General features: G+C 40.8%; 1 protein-coding gene across 16 annotated transcripts in view; it reads left to right on the plus strand.

Annotated features, from left to right (window-relative positions):
- Nucleotides 1–25,683, plus strand: part of CHD9 (chromodomain helicase DNA binding protein 9) — a 183,503-nt gene that overhangs the window by 108,813 nt on the left and 49,007 nt on the right. For all 16 annotated transcript variants that reach the window (XM_034788420.1, XM_034788421.1, XM_034788426.1 and 13 more), the window contains 8 exons: nucleotides 2,773–2,949; nucleotides 3,986–4,129; nucleotides 4,836–5,091; nucleotides 15,784–15,994; nucleotides 17,994–18,189; nucleotides 19,681–19,848; nucleotides 20,902–21,081; nucleotides 24,891–25,001. In XM_034788420.1, the coding sequence (XP_034644311.1) occupies nucleotides 2,773–2,949; nucleotides 3,986–4,129; nucleotides 4,836–5,091; nucleotides 15,784–15,994; nucleotides 17,994–18,189; nucleotides 19,681–19,848; nucleotides 20,902–21,081; nucleotides 24,891–25,001 (1,443 nt within the window). The remainder of the gene's footprint in view (nucleotides 1–2,772; nucleotides 2,950–3,985; nucleotides 4,130–4,835; nucleotides 5,092–15,783; nucleotides 15,995–17,993; nucleotides 18,190–19,680; nucleotides 19,849–20,901; nucleotides 21,082–24,890; nucleotides 25,002–25,683) is intronic.

Here is a 25,683-nt window from a genome sequence, read left to right on the forward strand (position 1 = left end):
ATAGTCAACAGCAGGAGCTGGGCCTGAATTTGCAGAGTAGATGGAAAAGAAAGTGAATTTCTCCGAGCTTTAAATAGTCTCAAAGAAAGCAAATTTACTTGCCTTGTGTAAGGCTATTAATTCCCTTTCGGGATTTAAATGAACATTCCTGAGATCCAAATTTTATTTGTTAAAAATGTTTACACGTATTACTAATAACTTTTGTGTTTTATTGAAATAACTAAAAAAAAAAAATTTGATTTCATTTTCATCATTTACGGTCTTTCTTTTTGCATAAGCCTTGTCTTAGACTAAACTGTTTTCTGATTCTTATGTGCTGTTTCCAGCATTACAAAGGCCATTTTTTACTTCCCGAAAAAGGCATTTTTTTCATTTAAAAATATTAATGAAATTTACATTAATATTTGGTTTTATAGTTTTTTTCAAAATACAAAACTGAAATTGTAAACATTAAATGTAACATGGAAAAGATATTTTTAAATTGACTTGTGTCCTATTTTACCTTTTCATAGTGTGTAAAGAAGGTCTGAGAAGATTTTTCCCTCTACCTTTCTGTTTACTTATTTTCAAAATAAGTGAAACTAAACTTACAGATCCTGGACCTCAAAGAAACAATAATCTGATGGCCTATGAAGTTATCAGTAATCCACTGATGTATTTTTTTTGTTGCGATATGTATGATATGAACTCATCCTTAACTATGGAGTCAAGACTGGTGCCTACATAATATGATTGATCATTTTATTTGTACATAAATAATTCTTCCTAGAGCAAATACATAATATTTTTATTAAAGGTGCTCTGAGATATAAATAATATGGCAGTCTTAGCAAAATAAGTAATCCAGGATTCTGATCTAGGCCACAGTGCTGAAAGTAGTTCATTTGGGCTCTTCCTAGGTGGAACCCGTGCCTGAACAGAGCCAATTGAACAACTTGCAGGATTGGGGCCTGTAGTAGGAAGGATGTAATGTCCATGGAACTGTTACAGGGTAATACAGTAACTCCTCACTTACCGTCATCCCGGTTAACGTTGTTTCATTGTTACATTACTGATCAATTAGAGAACATGGTCGTTTAAAGTTGCACAGTGCTCCCTTATAACGTTGTTTGGCAGCCACCTGCTTTGTCCACTGCTTGCAGAAAGAGCAGCCCGTTGGAGCTAGTTGGTGGGGACTTGAAGTCAGGGTGGACCAGCAGCCCCCTATCAGCTCCCTGCTTCCCTAAGTTCCTTGTGCGGCAGCCACCCAGCAGGCTATCAATTGCCGGGCAGTTCAGCTGTCCCTCCCTCCACTGCTATGTGCTGCTCCTACCCTCTGCCTTGAAGCTGCTCCTGAGAGCCTCCTGCTTGCTGTGCGAGGGGGAGAAGAGAGATTCTAATGTCAGGGTGTCCCCCTCCCCACTTCCCCTCACTCCTTTACCCCATCTCCACAGAGCAGGGGGGAGAGGGAACATGACAGGGCTTAGAATTGAGAGAGCTTGCTGGCAGCAGCTGCTGTCTCAATTTGCTGATCCACTTTAAAGGCAGTGTACTTGGAGTGGAGTCAGCGTACTTAAAGGGGCAATGCGCGTCTCTCTCTCTCTCTCACACACGTGTGTGTCTCCCACACAGTCTCTCTCTGCCATGCTGTCTCCCCTCCCTCCATTCATGCTGCCTTGTAGAGTGTGAGACTACATTAACAACGATGTGTTAACGAGGGCTCAGCGAGGTGCTAGTTCATCATTTAGCAGCAAGGCATTCCCTGGGAAATATCCAACCCTCTTCCACCCTCTGACTTCACCACCTCAACCAAGCTTCACAATCATCATTGCTGTGTACAGTATTGTTTGTTTAAAACTTTGTGTGTCTTTTGTCTTTTGTCTGGTGAAAAAAATTTCCCTGGAACCTACCCCTCCCTTCCCCCATTTAGATTAATTCTTATGGGGAAATTGGATTCACCTAAAATCGTTTTGCTTAAAGTAGCATTTTTCAGAAACATAACTATAATGTTAAGCAAGGAGTTACTGTACCCTTTTTGCTTCTATATCAAGATCAAGGTTTTGCAGAATATAAAAGTATAAAGGAAACATTTGTTTGCAAAACTAAAACATTGATCCAAAACAGGAAAACCATGTTGTTTTAGCTTTCTTTTAGACAACGGTCGATTTAAAATGTTTTTTTATTGTATTGAATGGTACAAAGTGTATGACTGAGATTTGTTGCAATAGGGTGTGATAGTGATAGTTGCTCATTGTACTGTTGGAACTATTGTATTCTGCCTTTCTGTGGAACTGACTTATAGATTGCTAAAATTACAGGGTTTTTTAATGTTGATGTTTTATGAATAAGTTGATTCTGAGTGGCGATGTGCAATTTTCACAGTTTACTAGTGCATAATGGTGTCCCATCCAGTATAATGATTGATTGGCTAGATCCCATTTTGTAGACAGTTAAGATAGCCTTTTGACTTTTGTTCAGATGATAAGAGTGTGCTATTATCTAAACGCTTCTATTTGATAGGACACTTAATGATTGGAAAGCAATGCAAATTGGTTAGAAACTTATTGTCCATGAAACAACACAGCATTATTGAAATGGACAATTATTCATTTAGTATTAATTATAGAATTGCACAATCGTAGTGAGTCTCTGGTAAGATGAAAAGGATTTATATCTCAAGATTTAAAGCACTACTGGATAATATTTCAGTAGCAAAATTGGCAACTTGAGAATGAAAAATGAGAAGATTCAAGATAATGTGAGAAACTGTTATGTTTGTTAATAAATCTCTAGGGACGTATCATTCGAGGTACTTACCGGTTCCAAGCTATTATCACCACTTTTGAAATGATTCTTGGTGGCTGTCCAGAACTCAATGCAATTGAATGGCGGTGTGTTATTATTGATGAAGCACACAGGCTGAAGAATAAAAATTGCAAACTCCTGGAGGGACTCAAACTCATGAATCTTGTGAGTGGCTGCATTTCATTTACTTGGTTTAATGAGATTTCTTTCCTGTTAGGGAGAATACTATGATAAATTATAAGACTGTTTAATTGTTAGATTTAAAGAGAGTGGTTTTTATATGAGGGCAGTCTATGAAAGTTCTATTATTCCACTATTGATAGTTTTCACAGCTTAAGGTATACAATTTTCAGAAACGTTTTCAGTGTATTTTTGTGGGATTGAAATGCAACTTGCATAAACTGTAAGCAGAATCCATTTTTACTAGAGCTGTTCCTGATAGCCTACTTTATTTTGAATGAGAGTTTTAACTGCAGTCATATTTCTCATTTATATAGCATTTTTAAACTTCTTTGTATTCACAAATATTGACACCTTTGAAAGGAACTGGATGATGATATTGCGTATATGGTTGCAGCTTACTTGCTTAAGATGTAAGGGTTATCAAACCTTATGCCTGAGGCCATTGCCTGGTCTCCTGCAAGGTTCTAAAAGGAATTCATTGCCACTGACTACTCATGTATTATAATGCACAAATGACTAGATGCATTATGGGGTTTTTTGAGTTTATAATTTTTTACTTTACACTGAAGCATTAGATATTGCCTGCTGTCGGAAGCACAGTACTAGACTAAATGTATCAATTGTCTAATTTGATATTCAAATTTCTACTATAAACTTCAGTAATTATTGAGAGAAAAGTGTGTGTGAATATTAGAAAGAGGGAAATAAAGTGTATAACCATTTCTTTATTACTTGGCTGTAAAGAGTTTTTTTGATCACAGATTAATCATGTTGTTTGAAGTTTATTAAAATAGTATCTTAGCCATGGACCATTGGGCACATAATATGAATGTAAAGTTTAGAGAAATTCTAGCTCTCAAATAGTTTGCTTACTGATGCTCTTCCTTTTGTTTATAAACCATCAGATCTCTAGTGCTTGTGAAATCAGTTAGATGTTAGTGCTCAGAAATTAAAAAAAAAAATCTTTTTGCTAACTGTGCACATAAGAATTTCATGTGACATGTATGCCTTTATATAGGAGCACAAAGTGCTTTTGACAGGCACACCACTGCAGAACACAGTAGAAGAACTGTTTAGCCTGCTTCATTTTCTTGAACCTTTGCGTTTTCCTGCTGAATCTACATTCATGCAGGAATTTGGGGACCTTAAAACGGAGGAACAGGTACTACATATAAACGACTTCTTAACTTTCTACTTGCAGAATAACAATTTGAGTGAATAATTTGAGGATGCTTTTTGTTTTGTTTTTCTCTTTAATACTGTGGTTTGTAAATGGATTATATTTAAATCCTTTCTGCCTTCACTGCCCTTTCAGTCAGTGCCAAAGTAATTTAGGTGACTAACTTACTATCAACCGTCACACAAATCAACTCTTTACATAGATATGTAATTTCACTTCATGACACAAGACGGTAAAGAAGGGGCTCACCCTCTCAAATTTTTAAGCAAGCCAAGAAAGTGTGCTTGGCATCACAAATTTGATGTACAGAACAAACATTTCTAAATGAAATATAACTTGTAAAGATTTGCTATTTATTTGATGTTAAATAATTCATTTTTTCCCTATTAAATAACAAATTATGTGCCTATGATGAATAAAGGAGTGAGATTAATGGAAATCCAAGTTCTTCCTCTTTGAGGCCAGGTTGTCTGCTGACAAATGCTAAAAGCTTCCTTTCTGTAATCAGAGCATTTGAAAAATTACTTTGGTAACTTGTCTCTGAAAATGAGACTATGTCCCTTCCAGGCAAATAGTTCACGTAAATCTGGCAAATAGTTAATGTAGATTGTAAAATGTTAAATTAAGCTTATTTTTTTACCTTTGCATACATTCCAGTTTTATATATATATACATATATATTATTCAGGTGCAAAAGTTACAAGCTATCCTAAAACCAATGATGCTGAGACGGTTGAAGGAAGATGTAGAGAAAAAATTAGCTCCCAAGGAAGAAACTATAATTGAAGTAGAACTAACTAATATCCAGAAGAAATATTATCGGGCAATTTTGGAGAAGAACTTTGCATTCTTGTCGAAAGGAGCTGGCCAAGCTAATGTACCCAATCTAGTTAACACTATGATGGAACTCAGAAAGTGCTGCAACCACCCGTATCTTATCAAAGGTAAAACATTATAAATTAAGACTGACTTTTTCAGTTGATATACTTCCATCCTTGGTGTCACAGTTCAGGGCAACTGCACCTGTACTTCCCCTCTATAGTCTAGCAAGGGCACCCACTCTTAATTTTCTGGCTCCCCAGTATTGCCTCTCTTAGCAAAGACATGCGTCTCTCTCCCTCCTGACCATGGTGTTTCCAGTCTGCACAGCTCCCTGCCTGGACTGGGAATTCCCCTGCCTAAGCAGGCCTGCTTTTTTCCCCCCCCCCCACAGAGCAAGTAAACAGTGTAGTTGCCACAGTTCAGTTACCACACAGCTCTTTCTAAGCAAGCATATTTATTCTTAAGGTAAAAGCATTATAGAGAAAATATATTTAAAATAATAAGAATACATGCTAATAAGCTTACCAGAGATCACCTCAACTCCAACAAGGACTCTGGCCAGTGAACAGCCCTACAGACCCGATGACGAGGTTTTTCTGGGGTTACAAGTTCATAACTTCTTTTTCTCAGAACAAAATCACTTGTTAATCTGAGAGTTACTTCTTTAAATAGTTTTTGGGTCTCTGATCTGTCCTCATGTAACGGGGTCAGCAGACAAAAGTTTCCTTCCTGTAGGAGTAGCTTCAAAGGCAGAGTTCTTGCATAAGCTAGGGTTACCCTCCATCCGGGTTTTCCCAGACATGTCCGGCTTTTTCAGCGTTAAATGGCCGTCCGGGGGGGGATTTCTAATCAAGTAGAAATGTCTGGGATTTCCCCCTTCCCCTCATGCAGAGTGCGGCTCGGCTGATTGGATGGCGGGGCCTGATTGAAAGCCGCTCGCAGCCACTGGGGCCTCTAGCAGCCAGAGTCCCTCCCCTCCCCCGCTCCCTCCTCCCCCGCAGAGCAGCACAGAACAGTGTTTGAGTCCACGTGGAGCCTGCAGTGCTCCCTCTGCCGGGTGAGCAGGGCAGGCGGGAGGGTGCAGAGGCTGCAGGGCGAGGAGGAGCAGGGCAGGCAGGGGCATAGAGGCTGCAGGGGCAGGACAGGCAGGGGGCGGAGAGGCTGCAGGGTGAGGAGGAGCAAGGCAGGCAGGGGCAGGGGGGTGCAGGGCAGGCGAGGGGGTGCAGGGACTGCAGGGTGAGTGGGGAGCAGGGAAGCACTTAGCAACCCCCAACCAAGATTAGAGCGGGAGGGAGGAGGGGGAATGCGGGGTGCTCAAAGAGGGGGCAGAGTTGGGGCAGGGACTTTGGGAAAGGGGCGGGGTTGGGGCGGAGCCAGAGGCGGAGTTGGGGCAGGGCCGGGGGTGGGACCAGGGCCCTGTGGGAGTGTCCTCTTTTTTAAATGTTTGAATATGGTAACCCTACATAAGCAGAGTAGGTGCATTTGCTTGCCCCTCCTCCTAGAGATTTCCTGGGAAACCTACTTAAACTAACAGTTCATTCTTGTCTTAGCCCATTGTTGAAAAGAGTCCTTTGATGCACATAGCACTTCCCAAGGTTTACATTAGTCATGTCTCCTAGACTAGTTACATACAATCCTGCAATAACACATAACCATTTGTATTTTTAATACAGTGAGCTCCTAAAATACTTAAACTCAATTCAGTAAGGTTTAACTTAATTCAGTAGGGTTTGTTCAGGAAATTGCTATTCCTGTCACATTTAGTAGAATGGTTTAAGTATTTTTTTCCCCAAATCTTATCACATTTTGATAAGAACTGTAATGTTTGGTCTTGCTTTGAAATGTACCCTGATAAAATTAAAAGTAAAACATTATTTAAAGTTGTGTTGTAGCTGCAGGCTTACATGTGGTTTGAACTTCTGGATTTAAATAGTGATATGCACATGATATTCTGAGAATATTTTACAAAATGGAATTTTGATTGCAAATGTTACATCTTTTTAAAATTTAGCCATACTGAGAGAGAATAGAAATTTAACTTCTAAACTTAGAGTGGTTCTTGCAACCAAATATGTAGTGTACCTTAATGTTCATGTAGTTTGTATTCCTATTCGTAAATCTCTTCCAATTCATTATTTTCTGTACTCGTAAGAAAATACACTCTGTACACTCAAAGCCGGTTCTACAGTAAGTGAAGGAAAAGTATTTAAAATGTTTTTACCATCCTCAAATCCAGTTTCAAGTATCAGAATAACATAGTTTGGGTTCTTTTTAGTTTGTTACAACATACTTTGAAAAAAATATATAATTAAACTCCCCCTAAGACCTCCACCCCCACCCCAAGAAATTTCATAGAATCATAGAATATTAGGACTGGAAGAGACCTCAAAAGGTCATCTAGTCCAGTACCCTGCACCCCTGGCCGGACTAAGGATTATCTTCTAGACCATCCCTGACAGGTGTTTTGTCTAACCTCCAACGATGGAGACTCCCCAGCCTCCCTAGCCATTTATTCCAGTGCTTAACCACCCTAACAAGAAGGTTTTCCTAATGTCCCACCTAAACTGCCCTTGCTGCAATTTAAGCCCATTGCTTCTTGTCCTATCCTCGGCCATTGAGGAGAACAATTTTTCTCGCTCCTTATAACAACCTTTTATGTACTTGAAAATTCTTATCACTCTTCCCTTCTCCAGACTAAACCAACCCAGTTTTTTCAATCTTCCCTCATAGGTCATGTTTTATAGCTCTTTAATCATTTTTTTGCTCTTCTCTGGACTTTCTCCAATTTGTCCACGTCATTCCTGAAATGTGATGCCTACAACTGGATACAATACTGCAGTTGAGGCCTAATCAGCACGAAGTAGAGCCGAAGAATTACTTGTCGTATCATTTTTAGAACACTCCTGCTAATGCATCCCAGAATGTTTGCTTTTTTTGCAACAGTGTTACACTGTTGACTCTCATTTAGCTTGTGATCCACTATGACCCTTCCGCAGTACTCCTTCCTAGGCAGTCATTTCCCATTTTGTATGTGTGTAATTGATTGTTCCTTCCTAAGTGGAGGACTTTGCATTTGTCCTTATTGAATTTCATCTTGTTTACTTCAGTCCATTTCTTCAGTTTGTCCAGATTATTTTGAATTTTAATCCTATCTTCCAAGGTATTTACAACCCCATCCAGCTTAGTATCGTCCGCTAACTTTAAGTGTACTCTCTATGCCATTAGCTAAATCATTGATGAAAATATTGAACAGAACCGGACCCAGAACTGATCCTTCCTCTTCTTCAAGTAGTGTCCCTATGGGCGCTCCTCTTCAGGAGCGCTCATATACCTTTCGAGCCCTTGATCAGAGATTTTCAGTTAGCGGTGTCCTTTCGACTCCAGGCCTCCTTGGAGTGGATGCCTCCTCATGCTGGATACGAAAGCTATGGGGGGAGGGGGGGGGGGGCTCTTCATGCCAGATGCTGAGGCTATTCAGGGGTGAGCAGGTGAACCATCCTCAGTTCCTTCTCAACAGTCTCGGCCTGAGATGGAGCCCTAGCATATCCATCTTGAGTGTGCCTTGGCTTTTCTAATATTTCTGTACTGGTTAAAATAAGTTTTTAAAGCTAATTTTTAGTTGTTAATATCGTTATATTTAATTAGATAAGTAGTGAAAGGATTGTTTCTTTGCTCTTTTCCCTCGGGGAGGCTTATTCTTTTCCTAGTAGGGCATGCCTGGCTCGCCATGTTTTAAAGATTACCTCTCCTCTCAAGAAGCTATATCTGTGAACAATGGCCACTCTGTGTCCCTTGCTTGGGGGAGTCCCATGTCTGACAGAAGTGCAACTTCTGCCTGGCCCTCAAGTCCAAGGCAAGGAAAAATAGGGAGATGAAACTCTAGACTGCTGCTGATGGAATGCTCCTTTTGGCCAGTTTCTGAGTCAGGTCAGGAGCTCCCCCACCTCCCCCCCGGTACATTTGTCTCCAGACACAACCAGTACCCCTTCTACCTCTGTGCAGTCTTCCAGTAAGAGAGTGAAGACTTTGGAGGCTTCCTAAAAGAGGAGCGCAAACTCTCTCCTTAAGGAGTCAGCTCTGAAAAAATCCAGGTCTCCAGCAAGATCTACTGTCTCTGAAGCCTCAATCTCTTCACTCAATACCATTGATTCAAAGGTCTCTTCCAGTACCAGCTGAGTCGTAAAGTCTAGGAGCACGGAGAAGAGAGATGGCTCCGACAGGGCCTTGGTACCTCCTCTCAACGAAGAGAGCAAGGATAGACACTCTGGACTGGCACTGTTGAGTTCAGCCCAGATGTTGGTATCACTGTATGAGGCACCCTTAGCACCAAGCAAGCAGCGGTGCCAGATACCATTGGCATAAACTTCAATACGCCCACCGTCATTGGTTCTCTTGGATTTGGCAGTTGTGGCCTTGGCTACTGTTTCAGTACCAATCCTATGTTTGGTACCACAGGAGTTCAGATATACTAAGGACCTCTTGATAATGGATGAACTGGAGTCCCCACTCCTCATTGGTACTGAATGTCTCTTTATACCAAACTCTGATCGCTGGACTACCACCCTCGGTATTTCATGGCTTTCCGCTTTTTTCTGCAGGAGATAGAGGAGAATGAGGGAGGCTTCCAATTGGTCTCCCGTGTTTCTGTTCAGGGTTCTCCAACATATCCCTTCAGGAAACCACACTCCGAAAGTTATTCGGAAGATTGGCATCATTATCAAGGGCGGTGGGGACCAACCTTGTATACCATTCCCATTTCTGCGTGGCCCACCCTTGTGGCCATACTGGGGCACTGGGCCGTCTATCAACAGCAATTTACCAGACCACCACTGTCTCATAGGAAGGCCAGAGTTGTACAGCCCTCTCCTCCTCAACCTGCTCCTCCACAGGAGCAGATGTTTGAGGAGCAGGAAGCTAGAGCAGTTAAGGAGGCCACCCTTCAAGAACCTATTTCATCCTCATCTCTGGGTGAGGTGATTATGCCTCCACCACAATCCATGGCTGCTGATTTTTGGGAATTTCAAGACCTCATAAAGACAGTAGCTGACACTCTTCAAATTCCTCTTGAAGAGATCAAGAATTCATAGCACAAACTGTTTGATATCTTGCAGTGAGCAACATCCTCCAAGGTGGTGTTGCCCATCAATGAGGGCTCCTAGATCTGGTTAAGATGGTGTGGCAGACTCCTGACATCCACATGTTAGCAGGTGGACAAGAGGTATTATGTTCTCCCTAAGTATTTGGACCTTTTGTTCTCCTACTCTCCACCTAACTCCCTAGTGGTGGATGCAGTAAATGAGCTGGGTAGGCAGCACTTCTCTAAGTCTACCCCATGTGACAAGGGCTAGAAAAGGCTGGATCTCTTTGGGTGAAAGGCCTGTTCGTCAGCAACCTTGCAGTTCAGGATCATGAATACGAAGCGGTCATGGCCAAATAAAATTTTACAAATAACAGATTAACAGCTTTTATTGAACATCTGCCACAAGAACATAGGGAGCAATTCCAGTCCATCATCTCAGAGGACCAATTGGTGGCCAGAACTGCTCTTCAAGTATTCTTAGGTGCTGTGGACACTGCTGCCAGTGTCTGTCTCCATGGCAGTGGTTATGCGCAGGGTATTATGGCTCCATCTTTTGGGGTTTCTGAGAGAAGTACAGAAAACCGTGGAGGACTTTCCCTTCAACAGTCATAAACTGTTCTTGGAAAACGTGAGTCATTGCAGAATCTAAAGGACTGTAGGGCTACTTTACAATCCCTGGGCAAATATACATCTACAAATAAGAAAGGGCTTAATAGGTCACAGACTACCCAAAGATCACATCCTGCTCAGTTTTCCAGATTCCATAAATCCATCGAACCACCCAGAAAGAGACATAGATTTCAGAGAAATAGGGATGCCCAACCACCCTCTGTGACCACCTATCCACAGTTTGAATCCTCCTGCACCTCTGTATTGACAGATGTGCCCATTAGCACATCTCTCCCACTTTGGAGACTGCCTTGCCTGTTTCCAATATGTTTGGAAGCAGTTCACTACTGATAAGTAGGTAATAGAGGTCATAACATTGGTTAAACTATCCATTTTATGTCACTCCCTCTCTTCCACCCCCTTTCCCCATTCTGCTTCAGGGACCCCCTCTCACAAGCTTTTATCGAGACTAGAAGTGAACTTCCTTTCAATTTAGGAGCTTATAAACTCAAGGGATTACGTATTTCCTTGTACCAAAGAAGGACACGGTGAAGACCGAACTAAGACTTCTAAACAAGTTTGTAAACTTGGTAACTCTGGCAGCTATAATTCTTTCACTAGAGAAAGGGGATTGGTTTTTAGCCCTCGACCTATAAGATGCCTATTTTCATATAAAGATTCACCCATTGCACAGGAAATACCAATGTTTCACTGTAGGCCAAGATCATTTCGAATACTGAGTGCTGCCCTTTCCTCGGTCTCAATGGTGTTCTCAAAAGTTCTGTCAGTAGTGGCTGCTTTCCTCCAACAAGAAGCGATCCTAGTCTTCCTGTACCATGGCAACCATTCCTACGAAGCAGTGCTGTCTTCCATCCAGATATCCCTTGCTCTGTACCAGGAGTTGGGTCTGCAGCTTAATGTAAAAAAAGTCCATATTAACCCCTGTACAGGAAATACAGTTTATAGGGGCATATTTGGATTTGTTGACAGCCAGAGACTACCTTCCTTAGTCAGATTTGTAACCTTGTCGAGTCTGGGATGAGCAATTCAGGGGACCGTTGAACCACAATAGGAATTCAGTTCCTGGGACACATGGCAGCTTGTGCCTTTGGACCAATCATGCAGGCCTTCTGCTTCCAGGGTTGGCTCAGAATGACCGATGTTCCAGTGAGAGACCCATTGGATAGACAGGTGACGGTTTCTCTGTGTGAGAAACTTCTTAGACTGGTGGAAGGATCAACTCACTGTCTGTGCGGGCGTCCCTTTCCATCGCCCAGCCCCTTGAGTGAGTGACTGCGTCACTGTTGGAATGGGGAACTCACCTCAATTTGTTGGAGCTCAGGGCTGTCAGGAATGCTTTCCTTCATTTCCTACCCCTCATCAGGGCAAATCAGTTAGGATCACAGCAGACAACATATCCTGCATGTTCTATATCAACAAGCTTGGAGGAGCAAGATCCTCCTTCCAGCGTGCCAAACTCATGAAGCTATGGAATTGGTACATAGCTCATCAGATCCAAATTTCAGATCTACCTCCCAGGTATTCAGAACAACACAGCTGATGTCCTCAGCAGACACTTCTCACAGAATTATAAATGGGAACTAGACACCCAGTTTCTCCTCAGCATATTCATAAGATGGGGGCTACCAGAGGTGTACCTGTTCCTAGAGGTCGTGAAGAGAAAGTATTCTCTTTTCTGCTCAAGAGGGGATCTGGACCACCACTCCTTGGAAGAAGGGTCTGTTCTATGCATTTCCTCCAATGCTGCTGATACTGAGGGTGATGAAAATGATCAGACAGGACAGAGCCAGAGTTAGCCTTATAGTGCTGACCTGGCTGAGACAAGTTAGGTACCCATACCTGTTTCACCTATGTATCCAACTATCATTTGAGCTTCCGTCCATTCCTCATCTCCTGCTATAGGATGTGGGTCGTGTGCTTCATCCCAGCCTAGCAATTCTCTGCCTTACGGTGTGGCTCCGCAATGGTTCATGGGGTTAGAATCTGCCTGCTCTACATAAGTACAACAGGTGTTAGTGAATAATAGAAACAGATCAACCCACACTACTTACCTGCAGAAATGGAAGAGATTGTTCCATTGGTGTTGTCGTTGTTGCCTCCTGCCTGATTCAGTGCCACTTTCAGTCATCCTGGATTATCTGTAGGATCTAAAGAAACCAGAGTTATAAATTAGTCTGATTAAGGTCCATTTGGCCACAATATCAGCCTTTCATCCTCTGGTAGAAGGATTCTCTGTATTTGCTCATCCAGTATTGTGTAGGCTTATTAAGGGTTTGTGGAATCTCTGTCCACAGACTAGAAACCCTGCTTTAACCTGGGACCTCATAAGATCTCCATTTGAACCACTGGCAACCTGTTCTCTGTTACATTTATCTATGAAGTTGGCCTTTTTAGTAGCCAACAGCCAACCGCTGTTCCTTAAATTCCATGTAGGCTGTTGGATCAGGGAGATTGAAGCCTTGATGGCAGAACTCCCCGTTTATAGTGTTCTTTAAGGACAAGGTGTCTTTACATCCATACCCTAAATTCTTACCTAAGGTTCTATCAGAGTTCCACCTTAATCATTCCATTCATTTTCCAGGGTTTTTCCCAAAGCCACGCAGTTCTCTACATGAATTCTGTTTACATGCCCTGGCTGTTAGAAGGGCGTTGGCCTTCTACTTAGATAGGATGAAGAAATTTAGGAAGTCACATAGGCTCTTCATTTCCTTTGCGGATAGATCAACAGCGTCCTTGATCTCTGCTCAGAGACTATTGAGATGTATATCTGGATGTATTGTTTCTTGTTATGATGTTGTGGGTGCTCATTCCCCCCCAAAGGGTGTTAGCATATTGAGCCAGATCTCAAGCAAGATCTACAGCATTATAAAAGAATGTACTAGTATCTGAAATATATAGAGCCGCTACATGGGTTTCAGTACGTAGTTTTCAAAACATTATGCCTTGATCCATTCCATCAGATCTGATTTGGCACTTGATTCTGCAGTATTGTCTTCAGTTTTGAACTGTTCTGAAGCTGCCTCCTCCATCTGGGAATATTGCCCCAAGTCACCTGAGGTGGCACACTCATAGGAACGCTATTCGAAGAAGTTGTTACTCAGTTTGTGTACTAACTGTGTTTCTTTAAGATGTGTCCACCTATGGGTGCTCCACTACCCGCCCTCCTTCGCCCTCTGCTTCGGACTGTTTCTTATGGGTAGTTGGGTGGACAAAGAATTGAGGGTGGTTTTCCCACATGCTATATAGCCTCAGTATCTGGCAAGAGGAGGCACAGGGCCCATGCATGGTCTGAACGGACACAGCTAACTGAAAATCTCCAATCAAGGGTTTGAGAGGTGTATGTGCCCCTGAAGTGGAGCACCCATAGGAGGACACATCTCAAAGAACCTCAGTTACTCCACAAGGTGAGTAATTTCTTCTTTTCCATGCTCTTCTGATTTTTTTAAAAAACAAAATTCTTAGCTATTCTTACCTTGGCTTTGTTTTAATCAGTAATTGCAATTGTATTGGTTATGAATGTTGTAGCTGTAAACCTATAGTGTGAAAAGCTAGTTTTGTGTTAATACAACATTTCTGAAACCTTTGTAAATTATTTCAGATTTCCTATGGGATGAGACCAACTGCTGTTCCTTAAATTCCATTGTCTGAAACAGTGTGCCTAAATATTGTTTCTTTTTTTGTCATAACTAACTTTAAAATGAATTACTCCATTCAGCCCAGGTGTAACTTATTGGAAATCTGTAGCCATCAGAGGAGGTACATAAAATGTGAATTTGGCCTGAAGAATTTAGGGCCACTCAGAAAGATAAATCGACAGGTGTGATTATGTGCTCTGTCTCTTTAAGCCGTCTTTGTGTCGTCTTGATTTTGGATTGTTCCGAAGGCCAATGTGACGCCTCCCCTCAGCTTAGACAGCCTATCCCTGGCTACGTATGGGTGTCTGCTCTTCTAGAATTTCTGCAGCACACATCTCCTGACCCAAAATATACCTTTACTGCCCTCAGCATGCCTCCTACAACAGGGTTTTCATGGCAGCCTTACTAAGGTTGCCAACTGTCTAATTGCACAAACTCAAACACCCCTGCCCCGCCACTTCCCCAAGACCATGTCCCTGTCCCGCCCCTTCCCCAAGACCACCTGCCCGCTCACTCCGGCCCCCCTCCCTCCGTTGCTCACTCTCCCCTCCCACCCTCCCTCACTCTCACTGGGCTGGAGAAGGGGGTTGAGGTGTGGGAGGGATGTGGGCTCTGGGCTGGGGGGGTGGGGCCGAGGGGTTTGCAGTATGGGAGGAGGCTCCAGGCTGAGCCTGGAGCAGGGGGTTGAGGTGCAGGGTGCAGGCTCTGCGAGGGAGTTTGGGTGCGGGAGGGGGCTCAGGGTTGGGGCAGGGGATTGGGATGTGGGAGAGAGTTCGGGGTGTGGGTTCCAGCCTGGCGGCGCTTGCCTTGGGCTGCTTCCGGAGGCGACCATCATGTCCAGCTCCTAGTTCCCCTGCCTGTAGGCACCACCCCCACAGCTCCAAGTGGCTGCAGTTCCTGACCAATGGGAGCTCTGGAGTCTGCGCCGATCACTTCTGGGAGCCACTCAGAGCCAGGGCACGTAGGGAGCCTGCCTTAGCCCTGCTGCACCATTCACCGGACTTTTTGCGGCCTCTTAAAATCTTCCGGATTGGTTTCAATAGCCACCAGAAGGTGGATTCCAATTCCAGGAGATTCCAGACAGTCTGGGAGGGTTGGCAACCCTAAGCCTTATGTAGGGCCATTGCTAGGGGTATTCTCCCTAAGCCAGGTAATCTTGTCCCTTTGTGCTGTCACATCAACATAGGGGAGCCTGGCTTGTGGGGAGGTGACCTCATTTGGGAAAAAATCTGTTTTTACTTACAGCTGTACCCTGTAATGTGTGGTTTGTTTTGTGTTGTGCTTTGTTTTGTGTTTGTTTTTAAAAATGGGCTGGGGACGGGGGACAGAATTTGCCCCAAAGTGAACAGTTAAACAGTGAAATAATGTGGGGTAACCAAGCTGTGTGATCATTAACTTTGTTGTGTGGGTAAAAAAACAACCACCACCATTTCTTTTGAGATTAGTCATACATTTTTATTATTTGACAGGTGCTGAAGAGAAAATCCTTGGGGAGTTTAGGGAAACATATATCCCAACTGCTCCTGATTTTCATCTACAAGCAATGATCCAGTCTGCTGGTAAATTGGTCCTCATTGATAAACTTCTCCCAAAAATGAAAGCAGGAGGCCATAAGGTGCTTATCTTCTCTCAAATGGTGCGCTGTCTTGACATCCTTGAGGACTACCTTATACATAAAAGGTAGAATGCTACATATTTCATAAACTCTGTGTGCTGTTCTCAACAGGGATATCTTTTTGATAAATGATTGCAACCTACTGAAATAAAAATAAGCAAAGTTGGTAACATTCTTATATAGACTTGGCATTGCATATATTTAATAACCTTTATGATGCCAATTTTATTTAGGACCATAGTTGTATGTTGGTTTTTTCCATACTTGCTTTACAAATTAGCAATTACTCACAACTAGGAATTCAGTATCTTGTATCAGTATCTTGATTTCAATTCACATTGTTTCAATTGTGATATTGTTTAAAAATGTGTATAAAAAGATGTTCCTTGTTCTGTAAGCAAATAATACATAGACTAGTGCAGCATCTGAACAGGTTGACTCTTCTTTTGAATGCCATAGAGGTATGAACTTGTTTGGCTTTGCTCTTTGGTTAGAATTGTCAGAATTAATGCATGACAACAGGAGCATGACTGACTGACAAAATGCCTGTGGATTATCTGCTGTGCCATTTTATGTCTGATCAGCAAGGAGGAAAAAGGCTTGTGACGCTTTCTGCTGACAATTAAATACAAATTTTGCAGCTTACTCCACTTACCAATTGCAGAGAAATGTTTCTACGGTTTAAGGTGTGGGAGCAAAGCACATATATTTTGATATTACAGCAAGAGTACAAGAGTCTTTGTAATTATAAAAGTTAAGGAAGGAGCAATAATTTAACTAGGTTTAGGTTTAAGGAAAACATAGTTTCACTGGTGCCTCTTGAAAGACTTTTTTGGGGGTGTGGTGACTTTATTTTTGTTCCAGTTTTGCTTGATCTTGAGAGATTGATAGAACAAAATTATTAGTTTAATAGAAATCGATCCTATTACAGTTAGGCTAATGTTCAACACTTTGCAAAAAAAAAAAAAAAAGGTAAGCTAATCAAATGTAAACTAGGCTAAAAGGTAAAGAAAGACTAATTTATTTTTAGAAGCAGTACTTGTTCACAATCCAAATACTGGTTTGTCAAGTGACAGTTATCTAAACATTGCTTTATACTGATTTCCCAATAATACCATATGTGATGAGACAATTTAGCATATTACATTATGAAACCAAAGTATGTTATAATTTGCACTCACTTTGTGTGAGCCCTGTTAAAGACTTGAAATGTGGTAGACAGCTCCAGAGGGAGGGGGAACACATGCATGGGAATTTGGGGGTGGAGCCCCACTGCCTCCCATTCACCAGCCAGAGGAAAATGGGAGCTGACTAACTCCTTGTCCTCCCCCTCGCTAATTTAAACTTCTGCCTGCGTCTTTTGGAGCCTCTTGTCACATTTTGCTGCTCTACCCTCCGTTCCTGTAATTGTAGCATAGGATCTATGTTTTTAGCATGATCACGTGTTTTGGTGTGAAGGGAGTTTTTCCTGTTGGGGCCAAATTGTCAGAGGCCTGATGGGTTTTTCACCTTCCTTGCAGCATCATGGAGGTGTACAGTTTAATTAAATAGACATAGGACTTAGAAATCAATACTAGTCATTTGTAGGAATGTTTAATTTGTCACAACTTGCAACCAGTATCCGGTATGGCTAAAGGCCAAATGGCCAGCTCCCACAAGTAAAAGAGACATGAGATTTCATTGGTGGACCTCAGGCCTATGGGAGAAGGAAAGACCTGAAGGTCCTTTGCAGACCAAGATTTCACTTTTGATACCTTCTCTGGGAGTATGAGAGATGATTCAGAAGTGTGGGCTGAGTTACGGTTTATATGGTGGGAGCCCTGTAATCCCCTTGTTGGATCCAATTAAATGCCTGGTGCATGCAAGTCGGGACAGACAGCACACTTCCCCAGTGTTAAGGTAAGAAAGTTGCAGCCAGCCATATAAATCCATCCCTGTGTTTATCTTCATTCACCTGTGTATCTTTCAGTGCTGTTCATGAGAGGTAAGTAGAAAGCAAAGATAACTTTTTTCCATTGTAGATAACAGATTGTTTTTCTAAACAATTTCTTTTGCACTTTCTAGGTACTTATATGAAAGAATTGATGGGAGAGTGAGAGGAAATCTGAGGCAAGCTGCTATTGATCGGTTTAGCAAACCAGACTCTGATCGGTTTGTGTTTCTTCTGTGTACCAGAGCTGGTGGATTGGGCATTAATTTGACTGCAGCTGATACGTGTATAATTTTTGATTCTGACTGGAATCCTCAGAACGATCTCCAGGTAAATTCATTTGAGGTTATAACTGGAGCATAAAAAACACCATGCTGTATATTTCAGTAAGAGTATAACAGAACTTTTTTTAACAAAAAGATTACAGTATACAAACAGAGGATCAACTGTATTTGGCTGGGCTGTCTCTTTGATAATCATAGCTATGTTTTTCCACCCCACTTTCTATAATTGTCTTGAAATCCGAATACAAATGTAAATTTTGTAAGGCTTTCTCCTTTAACTTTTCCTGTTTCTCGCCCCAAAAATGTTCAAAATAGACTTTCTGTATTCATTTAATAAAATGAGTTCTTCGCTTAAATCATAATATATTTGCAATATATAAAGTGCAACACAGGTAAACTGTTAGTGAGATTATAAAACTCTGAAGGTTTTGAGGATATCACAGAACACAGTGGGAACCAATTTTACTCTCTCATACACTAATTAATTCAATAAATGTTAATGGTACTGCTCTGGATTTAGAATAGTAGAACTAGAGAAGAATTTGGGCCTATGCTAAAGTTCAGTTACTTCTGTGATGCTCACAGTGTTAGAGAAGGAATGGGAATGACTTTCAGAAACTATCCACACACACAAACTGCAGTGGAAAGCCAGTGGCTATTCATTATCAGTGCAGAAAAATTGTGTAAATAATAGAGAAAAGTTAATAATGTATATGAAGTGATGTTGAAGTGAAGAAGTAGATACAATCATGGAATTATAATGAGAGGTTTTGCATGTAAGAATGGGAACAAAGTGTCTCCTTAGTTACATGATGCTCTTTAGATTACCGCTAGGATTTGGCATACGGTTGTGGACACTACTGCGTATCATATAGAATAACTGAAGATTGCATCAAGAGGACGATTTAGTATATAAAAAGGAATTGTAGGGGGTACACAGAAGCGAGATTTGAAATATGTACAAGTTCAGAAAACTGAGGTTATCCATTAAGGACATAAGGGAAGAAAGAGATGACTCTGTTAATACAAGTAGATAAAAGAATAATGCAAAGATGGAGAGATTTCTCATCACTTACTAAAACTAGAAAGAATAGATTAAAATTGAAAGTAAAAACCTTCAGCTTAGAGTAGCACAAAAATGTTTCAATTGTAAGATCCCCTAGAAAATGGACTGAATTTAAGGAAGAGGAAGTGGAATCAAAATCTCAGAAATCCTCAAGTGACTTTTTGTCTAGCATCTGTGGAGAAATCAGTACTGTGAAAAAAATATACATAGAATTCATTTGAGATAAATAACATATCATGCAACTTAGACCACTTCACCAACATTCTGCCTACTAATCCATCTTTCCAAGACTACTTCTAACTTTCCAAACCTCTGCTCTATTTGTATAACTTCCATTTAAAAACATTGATTGTTTTCAAGTTGACTGTGTCCCTTTAAGATTACTTTATAGCAGAGCAGGTTTCTTAGAAGAAGGAATATAGCTTGCTCCTACACAAAAATCTAATTTTATTTTTGTTCCCTCTTTCAAAGGCCCAAGCCCGTTGTCACAGGATTGGTCAGAACAAAGCAGTGAAGGTCTACAGATTGATAACTCGGAACTCATATGAGAGAGAGATGTTTGACAGAGCAAGTCTGAAATTGGGTCTGGATAAAGCTGTTTTACAGAGCATGAGTGGAAGAGAAAATAGTGTTGGTGGTGTATGTAGACTTCTTGTTATTGGCCAGAATAACTACCATTTTTAAAGCTACTTTTGTAATTGCAAGGGAACAGCTTAATTAATTTTAACTTAGGCTTTTTTTTTTTTTTTTTTTTATATAATGTGTGCATAGCTATGTGATGTTTCCTGATGAAGGCAAAGATGAACATTTGGAAATGTCTTCTAAAGCTTAGCCATAAATTTGCTTTGAACTCTTGCACAGTCTACTTCCTCCATCTTTCCTTGTTAAACCAAAGGGTAGATAATTGCCTTGGTGATGTATCTGAAAGAGTGACATATTTTGCTTACCATATTTTTTTTTTAAATGGCGTAGGCTTTATTTATTTTATTTGTAGAGATTATACCAAACCACGAACCTAGAATCATTAAAATATTATGCTTCAGATTTCACAACATTCGTTAGAGATTCCGCAGATCAGGTAGACAGGATTCCTATCTCATTTCCTATGCAGCTTTCCATTTGTATGGAAGAAGGCAAGATTACATTAGCTCCACAATCAAATTTTGATAAAGCATAGTTTAATATTTTTTACTCCACATACATTCTTTTAAAAAAAAAATCCCATGTAATATAAAACTTTCCTCCACTTTATTTTTATATCCTTCTATATGAGTATAAGCTGTAGCCTTAATACAGGAAGAGTTAATTGAGTTATACTGGTGATCATATACATCTTTAGATATTGATTAAACTGGTGCACAAAGCTATTTTTCCCGAAGTCCCCCATTAATCATTACATTGAATAAAAGTCTTGATTCATCAAGTACTCACTAGGTGCCCAAATGTAGAAGCAAGGTTACATTAAATATGTTATGATATTTATATATATTTAATATAATGGTATTTATCATTTTATTGTTTTTTTAATTATAAAAAGGTAGATACTAAATCTACAAATCTGGAAGGCTAACTTAATTATAAAAATATTGGTTATGGAAGTAGGTAGAAAAAATACTGCACATATGCTTATGAGAATTTTTCACCAATTTTTACAACAAATTAAAACAAAAACACTATCAATAATTTGTACAGATCCAACAGCTTTCCAAAAAAGAAATAGAAGACCTGCTTCGAAGAGGTGCCTATGGTGCTATTATGGATGAAGAGGATGAGGGCTCTAAATTCTGTGAAGAAGATATAGACCAAATCTTGCAGCGCCGTACGAAAACTATCACAATTGAATCAGAAGGAAGGGGTTCAACGTTTGCCAAGGTACAGTAGCAGCAACTTGTTTTCCATTTGATCATGCTACTCTGCCTTTTATTTAAGGAAGTTCTTATTGTTGCTTAGGTTCAGAATGTGAGATTTGTAGAACTTTGTGTCAGTGAAGAATTTCATGGGACTGTTTGTTTTTAAAATATGATGCCCACGTTGCATCTGTTCTTTTGCACGCACACACTTGTCTACTTTCCCTTTTGTGCATTATCCAAGAGAGATTTTGCATGCTGATCTTGCTTGAGAGAGACCTATATGGACATGTGCACATTGAAAAATCTCTGATTGGCATGGTATACGTTGAGTAAATTGCATGTTCAAAAGTATGAGACTACGTGCTGGCAAAACAATAGCTGTGTACTTCTGGTGTTGCTTTGTTTTTTTGTTTTTTGTTTTAAATGAGTACTAATATATTTTTGATAGAGGATGTACAGTTACTGAGAATAACTTTGCTTTGCTTTATTCATACACTAAGTACATAAACTAAGACAGTCATTGCAGGTGTAAAGCACATATGAGCAAATAAATGTTGAATGGGATTAAAGGATAACTGTCAGGTTTATACTGGAAATGCAGAGACATCTCTTTATCCATATTGTTTTGTTAGGTGTTTGAAAAGCAAAGCAAGGATGGTTGTATAGGAGAGGAAATGAAGAGCTATAAAATGTCAGAAAAGAAAATGAGGGTGTGGGACAAGGATAGAATTGGGGAAAATACTTCGATACTAATTTCTTACTGGTGCTAGAGACAGCTTTTACATCTAAGACAGAAAGTAGAATATACTCTATGCTGGTTATTGGCAAGGGCCATGCTTGCGCTATTTTATGGCTACTTCTAATTGTATTCATCTAAACCTCTTTGTTTAAAATGATTCCCTTGAAAATAATTTTAAAGCATTTTTTGATTGCAAGAATGAATACAAACAATGTGAATTATCAGAGGGGTAGCGGTGTTGGTCTGAATCTGTAAAAAGCAACAGAGGGTCCTGTGGCACCTTTAAGACTAACAGAAGTATTGGGAGCAAAAGCTTTCGTGGATAAGAACCTCACTTCTTCAGATGCAAGTAATGGAAATCTCCAGAGGCAGGTATAAATCAGTATGGAGATAACGAGGTTAGTTCAATCAGGGAGGGTGAGGTGCTCTGCTAGCAGTTGAGGTGTGAACACCAAGGGAGGAGAAACTGCTTCTGTAGTTGGAAACCCATTCACAGTCTTTGTTTAATGTGAATTATGGGGAGTTATAAACTTTCTCAAACTGGTTAGGCCACTGACATCTAACACTCACTATAGCAGACAGAAGTGTCAGAAATAAAAAGAATGAAAAAGGGTGAGGGGGACAGAAGAACTTAGCTTTCTATGGCTAGGTCTACACTACCCGCCTGAATCGGCAGGTAGAAATCGACCTCTCGGGGATCGATTTATCGCGTCCCGTTGGGACGCGACAATCGATCCCCTAATCGACGCTCTTACTCCACCAGCGGAGGTGGGAGTAAGCGCCGTCGACAGGAAGCCGCGGAGGTCGATTTTGCCGCGGTCCTCACAGCGGGGTAAGTCGGCTGCGATATGTCGAATTCAGCTACGCTATTCACGTAGCTGAATTTGCGTATCTTAAATCGACTCCCCCCCTATAGTGTAGATGTAGCCTATGTCTCTCAGAATATGCATGTAGTTATATTGATTGAGGATCCATTTAATCTTCTTGTTTGTGGAATTAGGTTTCTTGTGAAAACTAGTCTTAGGAAAGAAGAATCAGGAAGCTTAATGCTATCATATCATCTTTATGAGAACAACCAAAAAGTATTTTTATACTTAATTCACCTTTACTTCCCATGCCAGTGTTATTTGCATGTCTATCTTTGGCATTAAATTGCCCCCAGACCCCTAATTTAAATGACATGGGGCTGCAAATCAGAACATTCCCTTAAAGTATTCCATTTAAATGAAATCTCAATGGCCATGTTTACACTTACCGGGGATAGACACTGCTGCGATCGATACAGCGGCGGTCGATTTAGCAGGGCTAGTGAAGACCCCCTAAATCAACCGCAGAGCACTCTCTGGTAGACTCCGGTACTCCACCGGAACGAGAAGATTAAGGTAAGTCAACAGGAGAGCATCTCCCATCGACGCAACGCGGTGTAGATACCGTATTAAGTTAACCTAAGTTACGTTGACTCCAGCTACATTATTCACGTAGCTGGAGTGGCGTAACTTAGGTTGACTTACCCCAGTAGTGTAGACAAAACCTATGTAAGATGAAATCCCTATTTGGTGATGTGACCTTTTCAGAGTTCTTCTCTCCATTATACTAAATTAGTCATAGGAATTAAAAGCAGCAAAGACTTCCTAGGGTCATCTAGTCCTTCCTCCCTACCAGTGCTGAGTAGTTCCTTATGTTAAAATGTTTAGTGCTCTGCCTTTCCTGCTTTAAAAGTTATGAGGGAAATACACTTCCGAAAATTCCACTCCAGGTCTCTTCTGAAGATTCAGGTGATATATTGAGGGATGATTGTGGAGTCATAGCCATGTCGTCTTTTTACAAAATTGACAAGTTACAAACACTACTGACTCATTCACTTTACATACAAAAATTTAGGTCCTGATCCTGCAGTGGGCTCCATTCAGGTGAAACCCTGTGCCGAAATGGAGCTAAATGTAAAATCAGGGCCTTCATTGGATTTTGTATACATGTTCAGAATTCCTTGTATCCTGCCTGTAATTTTTCCTTTGCTATAATATGCATACCAGTGAAACCTTGCTGTATGTCTTGTGTATCCTAAGTTACATAATATGTAGAATAAATAAGCTTTTTAGAAAGTCCATCCAACTTTTTTTTTTAAACACTATTCTGCCTCTCATCTGAAACATTTCAAATGATGGCACCGCACCTTTAAGTTTTCCGGGCTTGCCGAAGAAAGGTAGCAGTGTTTTATAACTTGGGGTGGCGGTGGTTGGGGAGAGTAGGTCAGAAACTACTGCAAAAGGGAATGTAGGGGGTGGAAGGCTTTAACGATGCATTATGTGAAGATACATTACAGTTATGATGTGTTAGAGTAGCCTATTCTCTGTGTTGTTGCCTCGAGATCTCTTTGGCAGTCACATGGAGATCTATATAATTTTTACCAAACATAATTCTTAATTAGACGCATGATTGTAGGACAGGTCTGGATTCAAATTGTCTTTGTGAGATTTTTTTTCAAAATGAAAGGTCCAGCTCTCGTTTTCTTTCCTCTGATCTTATGGCATGTTTTTGGTCAAGGATATACTACAGTTGGTTATTTTAGATAGTTTCCTTTTTGTAATGTCTTTTAGAGGACGCTGTCCATCTCTTTTCTGTGCGTGGGAATATTTTTGCTGCTGCGGTTCTGCCAGTATTATGTATTTAGTTAAATGTTCTGATCCCTTTAAGGAATTGGAAGTAGCTTCTAAATAGAGAAACCCTTCTAACTCTGCAGGCTCAGTCGTCATGTACATGTTTTAGCAACATTTTTAGAGCACAAATCAATAATAATTCTGAAATATTGTTCTCAGCAGTTTATATCTTGTCCACCAGCCAGCCCATACTCGCTTAGTGCTTTTAGTCTGTACCAAATTAATGGAGGCTACAATGTTTTTTTAAGCAGCTCCTCTCTTAGTTAACTGCTTCCTTAATTTTCTATAAATTTATGGGACTTTGAAGCATTTTTGATGCACACATTGAACATGAGGGGCTTAGTATTTAAGAGGAATAATTTGGTATATATTTAACATAATCATTCTCTATTACAGTTTTATGCCGTTAATGGAATATGATGTTGTTTACTGCAGGCTAGTTTTGTTGCATCTGGAAATAGGACTGATATTTCATTAGATGATCCCAACTTCTGGCAGAAATGGGCCAAAAAAGCAGAAATAGATATAGATACCATCAGTGGTAGAGTAAGTATTTTTTATGTGTGAATATTTTCATTTGTGTACATGCTTTTTAATGGTCCTTTTTGTCTTTCTCACAATCATGTTGCTCATGTGGATTGAATATTCAGCAGATTGAACTATCCAGTTACCACCTTTGGGAATTAATATTAAAACCTTTGGCCTTTAAGGAGAGCAGTGTTGGATTTATGAAACTTTTTCAACCAACACCTAAACTAATCATCACACTTGTTGTTTTAAATTGACTTCTTTGGTTAGTCAGTGCATTAGTTGGCAGCTTCAGGGCTTTTCTAATGTAAATCTGGTTCCCAAATGGCCCAGGAGACCATTTTAGCACCTAAGGATGGCTGGAACAAAAGAGGCAGTCTGACTGCTTTGTTTCCGTTGGCCACAACCCCTACCATGGGCACTTTGGAGTGTGAGAGAGCGCCACAATGTCAGTTCTTCTTTGAGTGGAATTGACATGAGCAAGCACTCAAAGAAGAAAAAACGTACAGTTACCTGCCTTTTGTAACTGTTGTTCTTCAAGATGTGTTGCTCATGTCCATTTCCCACCCTCCTGACTCCTCTGTTGGAGTTGCCGGCAAGAAGGAACTGAGAGGGTGCAGGGCCGGCGACGCCTGATACGCCGCAGCATGGGAGCGCCACTCCAGGGGGTGCCACAGCCGACCCTACGGATACTGCTAAG

This window comes from Trachemys scripta, chromosome 13 (genome assembly GCF_013100865.1).
Source record: "Trachemys scripta elegans isolate TJP31775 chromosome 13, CAS_Tse_1.0, whole genome shotgun sequence".
Classification (NCBI taxonomy): domain Eukaryota; kingdom Metazoa; phylum Chordata; order Testudines; family Emydidae; genus Trachemys; species Trachemys scripta.